The sequence below is a fragment of the Heterodontus francisci genome, chromosome 23, assembly GCF_036365525.1.
Source record: "Heterodontus francisci isolate sHetFra1 chromosome 23, sHetFra1.hap1, whole genome shotgun sequence".
Taxonomy (NCBI): domain Eukaryota; kingdom Metazoa; phylum Chordata; class Chondrichthyes; order Heterodontiformes; family Heterodontidae; genus Heterodontus; species Heterodontus francisci.
This window is the reverse complement of record NC_090393.1, coordinates 17,861,933-17,878,803: the sequence shown is the minus strand read 5'-3', so window position 1 is coordinate 17,878,803 and position 16,871 is coordinate 17,861,933. Positions and strand designations below refer to the sequence as shown.

General features: G+C 42.1%; 1 protein-coding gene across 2 annotated transcripts in view; it reads right to left on the bottom strand.

Moving 5' to 3' along the window:
- Positions 1-8,880: 8,880 nt before the first annotated feature.
- The window catches only part of coro1cb (coronin, actin binding protein, 1Cb), a 198,441-nt gene continuing 190,450 nt past the window's right edge, over positions 8,881-16,871 (bottom strand). For both annotated transcript variants that reach the window (XM_068054781.1, XM_068054782.1), the window contains one exon: positions 8,881-9,551. In XM_068054781.1, coding sequence (XP_067910882.1) covers positions 9,432-9,551 — 120 coding nt within the window. In that variant the 3' untranslated portion in view covers positions 8,881-9,431. The remainder of the gene's footprint in view (positions 9,552-16,871) is intronic.

The following is a 16,871-nucleotide window of genomic DNA, read 5'->3' as shown; positions in this document are numbered from 1 at the left end:
TTTAATGATTTGTATATCTGTACCCCTTGCTCCTCTACTACATATACACTCTCATTTCCAAGTAGTATAGGGCCTCCTAAGTTCCCCTACCAAAATGCACCACCTCATGCTAACATATGTTAAATTAATTTGCTATTTACACACCCATTCTACAACTTTATTAACATCTTAGAACCATAGAATCATAGAAACTTAGAGCACAGAAGGAGACTATTCGGCCCACCGTCCCTGGGCTGGCTGTTTAAAAGAGCAGTCATACTTAGTCCCGCAATCCCAAATCTTGTATTTTGTCAGTTTTCCTCAGTATTAACTATACCGCACAATTTGCTATCATCTGCAAATTTTGAGGTTGTGCCTCTGATTCATGAGCCCAACTTGTTTATGTAAATGGTGAGCCGCAGTTGTCCCAGCAGCGTACCCTGTGGAATATCACTTCCCACCTTCCGCCAGTCTGAGTAACTACCTTTAACCCCTACTCTCTGTTTTCTGTTCTGTAGCCTGCTTGGTATCGATTCTGCTACTAGTTCACTGATTCCACATGCTCTGACTTTTGACATGAGTCTAATATGTAGTACCTTATCAAAGGTCTCTCTCATAATCTTTGGGGCTATAGGCTTCTGCCAATGTTACTGTGGAGCCAAGTTCTAGGAGATGACGTAGAATCAGCTCTTCTAATTTTTCACTCACTCTCTCACTTACCATCTCCAGCTGATTTCAGAGCGTCTGCTGAAACACTGTTTACCATTTTGGGAAGATTAGGATCTGAAAAACAACTTCCATGTAGGACAGATGGTCCTGTACCGAACTCTAATTGGAACTTCAATTGGTTCTGCTCATTGGAAAATTACAGTGCAAGTATTGACACTTGATTTGCATCTGGAGTCTTAAATCTCAACGAGTTAAGAAGTCATTCACAAAGCAGCATTATGAACAATGCAGTTAGTGCTTCAAAATCCTACCACTAGTGAGTTTGTTAGCCTTGCTATCAATACAAGTTGCAGAGGAAATAATGATACTTCCTCCACAAGAGGACAAGACCAGAAGATTAGGATGAAGTTATGCCCATCCTCTTGTGCAATGGAACAGTGTGTAATGAATTGAGGGATTTTTCAGGAGACAGAGCAAAATCATTTAAATGGGGCAAAATATAGAAAAATGGTCCCCCTCTCACCTTCACACTTGAAAAGAGATTGGACACTGCCATTTCACCCTGTGACCCTGGATCCAAATTCAACCCTAGATTGAGGATGAAAGTCAACATTTGCTGCCGATTATAAGAGACTTATTGGAAATGGCTCTGGAAAATCGCAACCAATTTCAAAAATGGGCATCATGAGTCCACCATGAAGTTATACTGCACTAGTAATTGATAGTAAATTATCGGTCTTACTCTGAGAAACCAGAAGGTAAAGGAGGAAAATGGAAATATGGTGTGTGTTAGGGATGCTCTTCTGAGGCCGAGTTGAAGTAGAGGGAGCTTTAATCTGGAATTAATATATGCTGTAACTGATGGAGTGCTCCATACTAGCATTGGATGCTCCATTCAAGAGTACCGACATAATTCATTTTCGTTTCTGCCAAAAAATCATATATGGGAGAAAGCTTAAACCCAAATACTCTGTAAATTACATTGTGCTATGGTGATTTTTAGTTTTGAAGTAATGAAAAGCACAAATAGATATTAAATACATGAGCAGCGTATGCCAAACACGTAATGTCATAGCAGCGGACTGGCAAGAGAAAACGTGAAAGATCATATTGCATCGGTGTAGTGCTATCATAATTCAGAAGTATTTTTACTTTGACTACCTCTCTAGTCACCTTCCAGCAAAGAGCCAGCAAAGATATGATAGGATGAATACCCTTGTACAGTAAACTGCTATGATTCTTTGGATTGTGGATAAAGATCAGGAGAGAAATCTGGCTGGATTTTCCCTGCTTCAGCTCAGAGGCACTGTCAACAGATTGGATAGCTCAGTTGACTCAGCACAGACCTGGGATCAAACCTGGGGTTCTCCTGCATTGTAATGCATTGACAATATTCCGGCAATAGTACTGAAGACCTGTGCTCCAGAACTTGCCGCGCCCCTAGCCAAGCTGTTCCAGTACAGCTACAACATTGGCATCTATCCGGCAATGCGGAAAACTGCCCAGGTATGTCCTGTACACAAAAAGCAGGACAAGTCCAACCCGGCCAATTACTGCCCCATCAGTCTACTCTCAATCATCAATAAAGTGATGGAAGGTGTCATCAACAGTGCTATCAAGCGGCACTTGTACAGCAATAACCTGCTCAGTGATGCTCAGTTTGGGTTCTGCCAGGGCCACTCAGCTCCTGACCTCATTACAGCCTTGGTTCAAACATGGACAAAAGAGCTGAACTCAAGAGGTGAGCCGAGAGTGACTGCCCTTGACATCAAGGCAGCATTTGACAGAGTATGGCATCAAGGAACCCTAGCAAAACTAAAGTCAATGGGAAACAGGGGTTAGAGTCATACCTAGCGCAAAGGAAGATGATTGTGGTTGTTGGAGGTCAATCATCTCAGTCCCAGGACATTACTGCAGGAGTTCCTCAGGGTAGTGTCCTAGGCCCAACCATCTTCAGCTGCTTCATCAATGACCTTCCTTCAATCATAAAGTCAGAAATGGGGATGTTCGCTGATGATTGCACAATGTTCAGCACCATTCGCGACTCAGATACTGAAGCAGTCTATGTAGAAATGCAACAAGACCTGGACAACATCCAGGCTTGGGCTGATAAATGGCAAGTAACATTTGTGCCACACAAGTGCCAGGCAATGACCATCTCCCCTTGACATTCAATGGCATTACAATCACTGAAGCCCCCCACTATCAACATCCTGGGGGTTACTATTGACCAAAAACTGGAGTGGCCATATAAATATTGTGGCTAAATACCATTATCGCATTGCTGTTTGTGGGAATTTGCTGGGAATAAATTGGCTGTTGCAGTTCCTACAACAGCAAATACACTTCAGAAATAATAATAAAGCACTCTTGGGCATTTTATGGTCACGAAAGGCACCTTTCTTGGAACAGGTATTTTTAGTTGGCAGTTCTTTGGATTATCTCTTGCGTTATCATGGAAGATTGGAAATTCAAGGGTGAAATTTCCTCAAAGAAGTCAAGCAGAACGATCTTCAGAATCTTCTAAGCCCATGTTGACTATTGTTTAGGAGGTTATCTTCAGGTATACGGATAGTTTTATTTATTTATTTAGAGATACAGCACTGAAACAGGCCCTTCGGCCAACCTTGCTCTGTGCCGACCATCAACCACCCATTTATACTAATCCTACAGTAATCCCATATTCCTACCACATCCCCACCTTCCCTATATTCCCCTACCACCTACCTATGCTAGGGGCAATTTATAATGGTCAATTTACCTATCAACCTGCAAGTCTTTGGCTGTGGGAGGCAACCGGAGCACCCGGCAAAAACCCACGCGGTCACAGGGAGAACTTGCAAACTCCACACAGGCAGTACCCGGAATTGAACCCGGGTTCCTGGAGCTGTGAGGCTGCGGTGCTAACCACTGCATCGCTGTTCAGTTATTTTACACAGAAGTCAGGCTAATGAATATACAAACACCTCTGGCTTGTTTACAAGATACTGGCACCGCCCCTCTGTTTGGTGATTTCTTTACAATACCTTGCAAACACCTCTTTAGTTTCCCTGGGGCAGATATCACCCATCATCCTAAAGGTGCAGTGGGGAAAGAGCTGATATATTTCTGAGTGTTGCTTAGTAAACTACTAGTTTTATCATTCTCCCACCCCTTCAGAAGAGCATAGGTAAATTCATCAATCTTTTATTTAAGTACGGTTAACATGCTAATCACAGACAGGTTTGTTTCATTCACTTCATCTTTCAGATGAGAACAGTACATAGGTTTAGATTAGAGATACAGCACTGAAACAGGCCCTTCGGCCCACCGAGTCTGTGCCGAACATCAACCACCCATTTATACTAATCCTACACTAATCCCATATTCCTACCAAACATCCCCACCTGTCCCAATATTTCCCTACCACCTACCTATACTAGTGACAATTTATAATGGCCAATTTACCTATCAACCTGCAAGTCTTTTGGCTTGTGGGAGGAAACCGGAGCACCCGGAGAAAACCCACGCAGACACAGGGAGAACTTGCAAACTCCACACAGGCAGTACCCGGAATCGAACCCGGGTCCCTGGAGCTGTGAGGCTGCGGTGCTAACCACTGTGCCACTGCCGGATGGCTAAAGTAAAAAGCAGTGAAATAAAATATATGGAGTAAAACTGCTCCAATCTCTACAACAGCACTGTTAGCATATTCCTTTTGAATGCACTTACAATACTGCTACTACACACAGAAATTAAAGCAAGCTCCAAAGTTAAATTCTAATTATTCACTGTCGGTATTGGTGAGATCTGTGCTATATTTCACCTTTGTCATCTACCTACACTAATGCAGACTGTCCTTCAAGATTTGACTAGGGTGGACGTCACAATGCAGGGGAAGTTACATAATCATCTTTAATGCAAGGAGAGCTTCTGCTAGCATGATTACAGAACATTACAAAGCAAGTAGCTAAAACAAAAGGTCATTCTAAAGTCCAGGAGCACCAGGCAGGACTATCTACTGGTGCGTTTCACAGCTCACAGATCTGGAACAGAGACTCTTGACCACTTCCACCTGGGTTGAGATCAGCATTAGTGACTCATTGAATTAACTGCTTGTTCAAGTGCAGGTTTCCTGTAACGTACTGGGACTTCCTCCTCAGAGTCCACTGTTTTTAGCCTGTAGTTGAACAATGTGTAAGAGCAGTGCAAGACACAGTAGATCAGTTGATTAAAGTGATCTATTCGTCATTTTTACTATGCTTTCAAATTTAGAAATGCTCAATCTTTACTGATAAAAATAATGCATTTTATAGAGGATTATTAATGGAGTTGATTAAAAAAGTTTGAGACTGGGTAACACACAAGGTTATGTTGGAAATGCCAGTATGGTGTAGTTCAGAGATCGGGGATGAAGCATGATTAGGGAGAGTACTGAGTTTTACTCTACATCTAAACTGTGCAACACTCATCCTTATATTAAATTTCTCTGCCACCCTCCTAAATCTAACAGCAAGTTCCTCTTTTCATTTCCCTCAGTCTTTGCACCAAGTGACGCCCTCATTCTCAGCTATTTCAACCTACATCCAACTTCCCACTAAAATAAAAGCAAAATACTGCGGATGCTGGAAATCTGAAACACAAACGAGAAATGCTGTAAATACTCAGCAGGTCTGGCAGCATCTGTGGAGAGAGAAGCAGAGTTAACGTTTCAGGTCAGTGACCCTTCATCAGAACTGGCAGATATTAGAAATGTAAAAGGTTTTAAGCAAGTAAAGCAGGGGTGGGGCAAGAGATAACAAAAGAGGTGTTGATAGGACAAGGTCACAGAGGATAACTGACCAGGTCATGGAGCAAAGGCAAACGATATGTTAATGGCGTGCTGAAAGACAAAGCATTAGTACAGAGAGGGCGTTAATGGACTGAAAACTGAGCAGCCTGGCCCCAAGCACAAACATGAAAAAAGTGGGTAGGCACAGTAGAAACAAACTAAAATAAACACAAAAAAAAAAAAAAAACAAGGGGGCCCGTCATGCCCTGAAATTATTGAACTCAATGTTCAGACTGAACTTGGGTTCAATAATTTCAGAGCATGACAGGTCCCCCTTTTTTAGTTATTTTTTCCATTTTTTGTGTTTATTTTATTTTGTTTCTACTGTGCCTACCCACTGTTTTTTTTTCATGTTTGTGCTTGTGGCCAGAATGCACAGTTCAGTCCATTAATACCCTCTCTGTACTAATGTTTTGTCTTTCACCACACCATTAACATATCGTTTGCCTTTGCTCCATGACCTTCTGGTCAGTGATTCCCTGTGACCTTGTCCTTTCAACACCTTCTCTTTTGTTATCTCTTGCCCCACCCCCACTTTACTTGCTTAAAACCTTTTACATTTCTAATATCTGCCAGTTCTGATGAAGGGTCACTGACCTGAAACATTAACTCTGCTTCTCTCTCCATGATGCTGCCAGACCTGCTGAGTATTTACAGCATTTGTTTGTGTTCCAACTTCCCATTGTCCCCTCTGCTCAAACATCTCAGCCCTCAAAGCCCCATTAAAACCTAATTCTGCATGTCAACTCCCCAACCCCTCCCCAAAAACATCTTTCATCCAGCAATCACTGACAGCTATCTCTAAAAACTTTTGTCTCTATCAACATACTCATCTCAACCAAAAAAAAAATGTATCCCACTTTCCTCGCCGCTGACTCTCCCATCACAACGTCGCTTCCTTTCATCAACCTGCATGATAGCTCTTTTACTTTGACCTTTGATACCAATTCCCACCAGAAAGCCATCTTCCATCCTTATTGATAATCATCAGATTCACTGTCAACTCTGAGGGCTACCAACTTGCAAAAATGCACACCTCGCCTGGTCATTCACCAGATCTAATTTGACCTTAAGAAAAGTTGTTTCTCTATGCAATTACATCCTCTCACTACCCTACAGTAATCCTGCAAGGCAAGGCTAATACGAGAGTTCTTTCCCATGACTACCTTCCTCCTTCAAATGGTCACTTTAAATGTTCTGCGTGAGGAGCTCTTGGAATTCTGCCTTTCAAATTGAAGGCATCCATGCAGCAGTCTGAGCCACCTCTGACTCCACTACCTCCAAACTTTCTCCTACTGGGATCCACACTCACATTTTAGCTTCTCCATAGTCTACCCCTGCTACCCCACCACATTCCTCACCAGACTCATCTCCATGAAATATATGGCCTGGACCCAACCCCTGACGACTCAACTATAGTTCCTTGGGCCAGAATTTCCCAGATATTGTTAATCGTTCCCTTCTCTCTTCTAAAATAGCCATCACATTGCTCCTCAAAAAGCATACCTGACACCACCTTCCTCTTCAACCACCACCCATTTACTATCCTCCCACTCCTTTTCACTCAGCTTGATCCTCACCTCTACCTGTATATCTCTGATGGGCTGATTTCCACCATACCTACAAGTACCAAGGAGGCGCTAATCAATCCCAGATCCTAAACTGCAACCATAACATTGCTTGTCCTCCCATATCTCTCCACAGCTTTCGACAATTAATTGTTCCATCCTTCATCACTACTGTCATGGTCCACTGCTATGCTAGCATGGTTTCACTCCTATCTACCACAAGCTTATCTCCTGCAATGTTTTTTTCTCCTGCATAGTCACCTCAAGATTACTACAAAGTTCCATCCTTGATCCCCTCCCAATCTTCATCTACATGTTAACACCTGATATAATCTACTTAAACATGAAGTTACTTAGCCTGTGAATTCCCTAGCTGTACCTCTCCAGGGCCACAGTGCAATACAAATATTTATGGATAAACCAGGAATTTTTCCAATACATTAGCAAAACTTTAACCATTGGGCTCAAGCTCCAGCAGAAACTGACCAAATTGCACCCCATGCTGCTCAGTCAGGTTGGATGAGATGGAGAGCCTGAGCTGAGCTTCAAACATTGCATCATAACCATCACCAAGAGTGCTTATTTCCATCTCCATAACATCACTTGCCTTCCACTCCCTTATCTCATTGCCATTGCTGCTGAAACCCTCACCCCAAAAGCTTTTGAGCTTGAATGTGAATTTCACCTGAGTTCTTCTTGTTGGTCTCTCATCAAAATCTCCACCCTCCCACATTTGATTCTTTTCGTCACATTCACCCATCATTCTTTATCCTCAACAACCTTTATGGGCTCTTGTCCCAAATATATTTGCTTCAAAATCCTCATCTTCCAAATTCCTCCATGGCCTTGCTCCATCCAACCTCCAACATCCTTCAGTCCCACACTTCAGTTCACATCCTCACTATTCAGAAACTTATCTACTGTGGTCTCCTTCCCTGCCTTTGGAGTCAAACTTCCATCAAATTGACCCTGCACTCTGGATCTCTTTCTAGCCCCTCTGCCTGACAACTTAGTTCTCTACCTTCAAAACTTCCTCAAAAATTACTTGTGGACTATGTCTTTGGCCAGTCCCCCAACACTTCTCATTGCCCACTCCCATGAAACATCTTAGGACATCTGTTGCAATAAAGGCACTAAATATTTGAAGTTGCATTTGATGACAAGATGTACTATTAAGCAAATATGGAAGCTGAAATTAAACGTCCAATGATTTGCATGTTTAAAAACTAAAACATTTATCCTACTCATTTGCTCCATTCAGGTAAAATAAAGTGTCCTTGAACCAATGGTGCCTAAATAAATGGGCACCTTGAGAGATGAATTTCAAATTAACTACATCCCCATTTAGCATTGATGCACAAGATTATAATAGGTTTTGATAAGGAAACTAGTGATAATATTGTTTTTACTAGTCTTCAAAGGAATTAGCTTTAAAAAAAAAAGGGTGAATCTCTGATGACCCAGTGTGTCATTGAGCCATTGACTTGAGGGAGACCTCATGGTTTCTATTGAGTTAGTTGATCTCAGCCACAGTTGCTAAGAGCACACTGATAGATCATAGCACCCTTTTGTCAGAAAAAGGAAAAATCAGCCAGGGTTCCCGGTCACAGTGCTGGAAAATGCTTGTGTGGACTTGCAACAAGGATAGTTTCAAGCTCAGCTCCAACATCTCCTAGTGTTTGCCAAATAGCATTCTGACACAACGTGACCATATTTACACATGAAGAGCCTCCACTTGGGCAAGATACTGGTATAGGACAGTCTGCATCTGGGAGAGAGATGGAAGGAGCAAGTGTTTTCGAAACAGTACCTCTACCTTTTTTAAAGTTAGAAAAAAATGACAAAACACCAGAGTAATTTTATAATCAATGTTTTATCTTTGTAACTGGAAGTATATTTAATGACAGATCACCATTCTTTGCTCTATAAGAGCTGAACCCATTAAGTGTTCTTCAATGGTGCTGGTACGCTTGTACATGGAATGTGTAGTCACTTTTAAAAAACCGGAATCTGAGACAAGAGACAGACAAGCCCGTATAACCAGGAAATCACTCTAGTATTAGAGTAGAGCACACCTTTATATATGCATAGGACTTGAGTTAGGAATAAAAAAATTAATACTCATTGTTGAATGTGGAAAGCGTGGAGAAAAAAGACATTTGTCTCCTCTTTGTTAAAAATTCTGAAAATAAATTCTATTTAAAAAAAAAAGTGAACTGTGTTTCCAAATTGTAACAAAGTTAGTCCAGTGAGAAAGGAGAAAAAGGAGGGCAATTTGATACTGGAATGCTGAAGGGTGCTTCCACCAATGGCAGGGTAGTGAGAGTCGGAGTTTTGGTGACTGGAGGATTCCTGATAATCCACACCAGACAATTGTACCCCCATAATTAAGCATAATACAGGCTTCAGATAGCGATCTTAGCCATCTGATTCTCTAGGTTGGCAATGCGCTCGTCTTGGCTGGCGATGGTGGCCTTCAGAGTTTTAACCTCTTGCAACAACTCATCCAATTTGGATTCAGAATTCTAAAAAGAGAAAAAAATATTTAATCTCCATTTTTCAGTACAGTATTGGAATTGGCTCAATGCAGACACAAGAAAACTTTTTTCATGTTGAAGCACTGCATTTGGAAAAGCAGTAGTGGTATCAAACATGACTGCCAAAACTACTCTTAATCAGCTATTACACATTTTCAGTGAAGATTCAAGTTCTGCAGTTCTGGGGTAGGCGGTAGAGGACAAAAGTGTATATTTGGTGGAGGTAAGTAAAGAGGTGCAAAAAACAGACTATGAAAATAACTTGCAAATGGTATCTGAGCTAACAGCAAAAGTTTTGATAAATATATGAAGAGAATGTGGTAATGGAAAATGTGGGACCTTTCAAGGTGGACGCAGGCCAGATTATAATGGATAAGAATTAAATAGCTAACTTGTTAAATGAGTACTTTGAATCTATTTTCAGTGGAGGAAGTAGACAAAATACAAAATAATTCAAAGGGAGGAACTTAATGGATTTAAGTTACAAAATGGGAATTGAGAAAGTAAAAGAACAAAGTTGGATAGATCTCCAGAAAATTTTAGTTTCCATCGTATGATATTCAAAGAAATAGGTGAGCAAATTGTAGATACTACTCAATTTTCCAAAGCTCCCTAGATTCAGGAATTGTACCTTTGGATTCAAAAATTGCAAACATAATTTCAATATTTAAAAGGGAGGGAGGGAGGAACCAGGTAAATATAGACCTGGTAGTTAAACATCAATTGTGGGGCAGTTAATGGAATCTAGCAGAGAAAGTGACTAAGTGCTTGGAAAAACATCAGCTGCTCAAAGAAAATCAACATGGATTTGAAGGATAGGTAATAACTTACTAATCTGGCTGAATTTTTCTGAGGAAGTCAGTAAAATGGCTAATAGGTGCGTGTCTTTATGGATTTCCAGAAAGCATTTGGCAAGGTTCAACACAGGAGATTAGCAAAATTAGAGTGCAGGAATTGGAGGTATGCTTGACGTATGGGTTGGCAATGTGTTGGGAAGAGATAAAGTTGGGAAAATTGAGTTTGTTCGCTGATTGGCAGGATGTTACAAGTGATAATCCCCAGTACTGGGTCCTCAGTTTTTCACTATAAGCATTACTAATTGGATGAACAAATTTTTATATTCAAAAATAATTCAGATACTATGTTAGCCCAAAGCCCCATCTATTCAGGTGGTTGTAAAAGATTCTGTGACACTATCTGAAAAGTAGCAGGGGCGTTCCCCTGGTGTCTTGGTGAATGATGATCCCTCAATCAACACCAAAGCAGATTACCTGGGTACAAAAGCAAAATACAGTGGATGCTGGAAATCTGAAACAAAAACAGAAAATACTGGAAATACTCAGCAAGTGAGGCAGCAGCTGTGGAGTGAAAAACTGTTAATGTTTCAGGTCTGTGTGACCTTTCATCAGACTGGCAAAAGTTAGAAATATTATAGGTTTTGAGCAAGTGAAAGTGAGGGGGTGGTGGTGTGGAAGAACAACAAAAAGCAAGAGCAAAATACTGCAGATACTGGAACTCTGAAATGAGATCAGAAAGTGCTGGAAATACTCAGATCTGGCAGCATCAGTGGAGAAAGAAACAGTGGAGAGTTAACGTTTCAGGTCTGCGACCCTTCAACAGAATGGACAAAAGTTAGAAATGTAACAGTCTTTGAGCAAGTGAAGGGTGGGGTGGGGGGTTGGGGGGGGGGGGGAAAGAACAAGGAGGAAAGACAGATAGGGTGGAGGGGGTGGTGGGGAGGGGAAGAGGTTAAATGACAAATGTCAAGCAACAGAATGGAAATGGAGTGCGAAACAGTTGTCGCAAAAGACAAAGCACGAGACCAGAGAGTGCTAATGGCAGAATAATGAACAGGTCTGTACGAAAGCAAAAACATGAAAAGTAAGTTTAAGACTAAACCTGAACAAAAAGGACCTGAAAAAAAAAAAGTGATAGGGTGGAGGGCAAACCGTTTCATGGTGCAAAGCCAAAAGTGGGTAGTAATGGAACGAGGGCAGAAATAAAGGATGTGTCTGGATGAGGTGTACATGACAGGATAGCAGCTGTTCGAACACCAAGTAAAGGGATTAAGAAACAAACAAGTGGTGAGGAAAAATTGGGGCAGAGGTTATGATCTAAAATTATTGAACTCAATTTTGAGTCCGGAAGGTTGTAAAGTGCCCAATATCTTTTGTCATTTAATCCCCACTTCTTGTCACCCTATCGCAGACCTTCCCTTTCGTTGTTCTTCATCCCTTGCACCCCCTCTCACTTGCTCAAAACCTATTACATTTCTAACTTTTGCCAGTTCTGATGCAAGGTCACAGAGATCTGAACTGTTAACACACTCTCCATAGGTGCTGCCTGACCTGAGTAATTCCAGCATTTTCTGTTTTTGTTTCAGATAACATGGGTACTTATCTCATTGCTGTATGCAGGAACTTGCTGGGTGCAGACTGGCTGCCACATCTGCCTACATTACAACACTGAATATGCTTCAAAGCAAATCACTCGCTGAAGTGCTTAGCATTCCAGAGGATGTTAAAGGCACTATACAAATGCACACTTTCTTTCCTTCTATTGCTGTAGTTTTAATCATTCTAAAAATGCACTCTTTTTTTCTTTTCCTTTCCACTTTCCTTCACCCGAGGATACAATCAGTCAAGACTTGGCTCACTTGTTACCTGTGCTCTTACATCAGCTGTCCCATCTCACACAAACAATTCAAATTTAGTGGTGACAAGCTTGACATTTTTCAAAATGATTGAATGGGGTCGCTACTGTACAAGTAAGCTTCTGACTGCACTGCAGGAAATGGCCCACTCATCAGCTGGTTAAAGGCAGTTTGTGGGGTCTTGCTTAGTGCAAAATTGTTGACAAGTTTCCTACATAACAGTCACAAGGTAACTCATTACGCGTGAAGCAAATTTTGGAGGAGCACTTTTTCCCCCTCAGCGTTTTATTCAGAAATATAAAGTAGGCAGCATTTCCTTTTATTAAATAATGCAGCAATGGGTTGGCGGGCAGGCAGTGTTTTACTTATTTGTAGAGCTGGAGTAACATTGCGGTATGGGGCCCAAAATTCTGGGAGTTTCCTGATAGTTGTGGTTAAGAAGCAGGGTGGAAGCTTATCAGAAGAGAAACTTACAGTTTTTACATTACTGGCTGTACACTGAAGTGAAACAAAGCACAGCTTAAATTGAGAACACCTATTTCACTTATATAGTTTGGGCAGAAGTTAGGTTTAAAGTACATTTATAGTTGGAGTTACAGTTTCTGCCTTATTTGAGAACAAGTGCCATATTCAGAACTGAACAATCCTCCTGCTGAGGACAAAGCAGTGAAGATTTAGTATCAAAACAAGAAATGCTGTAAATACTCAGCAGGTCTGGCAGCATCTGTGGAGAGAGAAGCAGAATTAACGTTCACGTCAGTGACCCTTCTTCAGAACTGGCAAATATTAGAAATGTGAAAGGTTACAAGTAAGTAAAGCGGAGGTGGGGCAAGGGATAACAAAGGAGGTGGTGTAGATAGGACAAGGTCACAGAGAATAGCTGACCAGAAGGTCATGGAGCAAAGGCAAACAATATGTTAATGGTGTGTTGAAAGACAAAGCAGTAGTACAGACAGGGTGTTAACGGACTGAAAAAACAAACATGAAAAAAAAACAGTGGGGGTGTGCCTCCTGTAAGGACTCCATTCCATTCTCCCAGTTCCCCATCTCTGAAGCATTTGCTCTGATGATGCTACCTTCCATGACAGCGCTTTTGATATGTCTTCCTTTTTCCTCAACCGAGGATTCCCCCCCACTGTGGTTGACAGGGCTCTCGACCTTGTCCAGCCCATTTCCCCGCACCTCTACCCTCACCCCTTCCCCTCCCTCCCAGAACCGCGACAGGGTTCCCCTGGTCCTCACTTTCCACCTCATCAGCCTCCGTATCCAAAGGATCATCCTACGCCATTTCCGCCACCTCCAGTGTGATGCCACTACCAAACGCATCTTCCCCTCCCTTCCCCTGTCAGCATTCCGAAGGGATCGTTCCCTCTGTGACACCCTGGTCCACTCCTCCATTACCCCTACCACCTCGCCCCCTTCCCATGGCACCTTCCCCTGCAATCGCAGGAGGTGTAATACCTGCCCATTTACCTCCTCTCTCCTCACTATCCCAGGCCCCAAACACTCCTTTCAGGTGAAGCAGCGATTTACTTGTACTTCTTTCAATGTAGTATACTGTATTCGCTGCTCACAATGTGGTCTCCTCTACATTGGGGAGACCAAATGCAGACTGGGTGACCGCTTTGCGAAACACCTCCGCTCAGTCCGCAAGCAGGACCCCGAGCTTCCGGTTGCTTGCCATTTCAACAATCCCCCCTGCTCTCATGCTCACATCTCTGTCCTGGGATTGCTGCAGTGTTCCAGTGAACATCAAGGCAAGCTCGAGGAACAGGATCTCATTTACCGATTAGGCACACTACAGCCTGCTGGACTGAACATTGAGTTCAATCATTTCAGAGTATGACGGGTCCCCCATTTTACTTTGAGTTATTTTTTCTTTTTTCTGTGTTTATTTTATTTTATTTCATCCTAGTTTGTTCAGTTTGCTTACCCACTGTTTTTTCATGTTTGTACTTGCGGCTGTTCAATTTTCAGTCTGTTAACACCCTCTCTGTACTAATGCTTTGTCTTTCAACACATCATTAACATATTATTTGCCTTTGCTCCACGACCTTCTGGTCAGCTATTCTGTGACCTTGTCCTATCTACACCTTCTCCTTTGTTAACTCTTGCCCCACCCCCGCTTTACTTGCTTATAACCTTTCACATTTCTAATATTTGCCAGTTCTGAAGGGTCACTGACCTGAAACGTTAACTCTGCTTCTCTCTCCACAGATGCTGCCAGACCTGCTGAGTATTTCCAGCATTTCTTGTTTTTATTTCAGATTTCCAGCATCTGCAGTATTTTGCTTTTATTTAGGATTTAGTATAACGTCTTTGCTTTTGTACACTAAGACTCTATTAATAACGCTAAGGATCCCATATGTTTCTTTTTAAATAAAACAGCATGCTCAAATTGTCCTGCCATTTTCAAACTCTGTGGCTTTAATTCCTCCCATTTTCAAAAAAGCTTCCTAACAAGTTAACAACTTGCTATTGAGTGATGACTGAACTTTAACACCAGATTTGTTTTAAATGACAAAGCCAGATAAAGAACAAAGGCCCAGACTTGAGCAGAGGTGGCAGTAGAATGGGAGAGAAGACCCAGGCAAATATTTGGCAAATCCATAAACAAAAAAACAATTATCAAGGTGCCACGTCACAGGGCAGCAAGGAGGTGATTGGTTGGTCAGCATTACTGTTCTTTGTTTCCTCTCCAAGTTAGATAAGTGAGTTAAACTAAAATTTAATTTGCAGTCTAATAAAGAGAGGCATGGCACCTCAGTCCCATTGAATGCACATCCTGTGCCATTCGGGAACTCTGGGCTTCAGAGCCTGAGCAGCAGCTGGTGTCAGCGCAGTGCATCCGCAAGGCTGAGAACTATATGGCTAGCATGTTTCAAGAGATGGTCACCCCACAGCTTAAAAGGTGCAGGGAGAGGGAATGGATGACCGCTAGACAGAGGAGGATCAGGCAGGTTATGGAATCTCCCGAGTGCATCTTGCTTTCTAATTGGTATTCAGTTCTGAATACTGGAGACCGATTGTTCCTCTAGGGAGCACAGCCAGAACGAAGTCCAGGTGGCACAGCTGTACAGAGGACGGTGTGGAGAAGGAAGGTCAGAAAAGTAATAGTGATAGCGGACTCAAGAGATTTTTTTTTGGGGGGGGGGGGGGGAGATGGTGGTGGGGGACAGACAGGTATTTTTGTGGTTGCAGATCTGACTCCAGGATGATGATAGGTAAACTTCCTGGTGCCAGGATCATCGATGTTACTGAGCAACTGCAAAACATTGAGGAGGGTGAACCGCCAGAAGTTCTAGAGGATTTCAACTACTCCAATACTAACTGGGATAGAATCAAAGTAAAGTTATCGAGGGTGCAGAATTCTTAAAATACATTCAGGAGAATTTATTTAGCCAGTACGTAGCAAGCCCGAGAAAAGAGCAGCTCTGGAATTAGTTTCTGGGCAGGTGGAAGGCATATTAGTGGGAGAGCATTTTGGTGGTAACTATTATAATTCAGTTAGATTTGGCAGAGTTATGGGAAAGGACAAAGATAGACCAAGATTAAAAGTTTTAAAATTGGGAATGGCCAATTTTCCTAGGCTAATTTTACAAAGCGGAGATAGGGTTTGCCAAAACTGAACTGGAAACAGCTACTCGAAGGTATATCAATGTCACAGCAGTGGGAGACATTCAAGGAGATGATAGAGGGCGTTCAGAGCAAAAGTGTTCCCACAAAGGGTGGACCTCTGAAATCCAGACTGCGCTTCCCCCACCCCACCGCCACCCCAGAAGTCAAGAGCATACGAGTAGGATAAGGCATAAAAAAAGGGAAGCTTGGGCTGATACTGAGAGCTCAATACTGCAGAAAGCAGAGAAGAGTATAGAAGGGGTGAAATTAAAAAGGAAATCAGAAAAGCAAAGCGAGGGCACAATAAAAAAAAATTGTCAAGAAAAATCAAGGAAAGCCCAAAGACACTTTATAAATGCATAAGATAACCAAAGAAAGACAACTAAAAGAGTAGGGCCGATTAGAGACTAAAAAGGTAACCTGCGTGTGTGGAGGTAGAAGACATGGGCATGGTTCTGAACACTTTGTGTCTGCCTTCACAAGAGGGGGAGATGATGCAGACATTGTAGTTAAGGAGGAGGGAGTGAAATATTGGATAAGATAAACAGAAAAAGACAACATTGACGGGTTTATCATTTTTGAAAGTGGATAAATTGCCAGGCCTGGACGAAATGGATCCCAGGCCACTTAGAGAAGCAAGGGAGGCTCTGACCATCATTTTCCAATCCTGTCTGACTACAGGCATGATGCTGGAGGACTGTTATGTTGTCCCAAAGTTTAAAAATGGAAGAAGGGCTAGACCAACTAATTAAAGGCCAATCAGCCTAAACTTGGGGGAGGGCAAATTATTGGAACAAATTCTGAGCGATAGTATAAATAGTCAATTAGAAAGGCACAGATTAATCAAGGACAGTCAGCCAGCATGGATTTGTTAAGGGAAGGTCATGCCTGGCTACCTTGACTGAAATTTTTTTTGAGGTGGTAACAAGGAGGATCGATGAAGTTAGCACGCTTGATGTGGTTTACATGAATGTTAGGAAGGCTTTTGACAAGGTCCCAGATAGCGGACTGGTTAGAAATTTAAAAGCTCAAGGGAT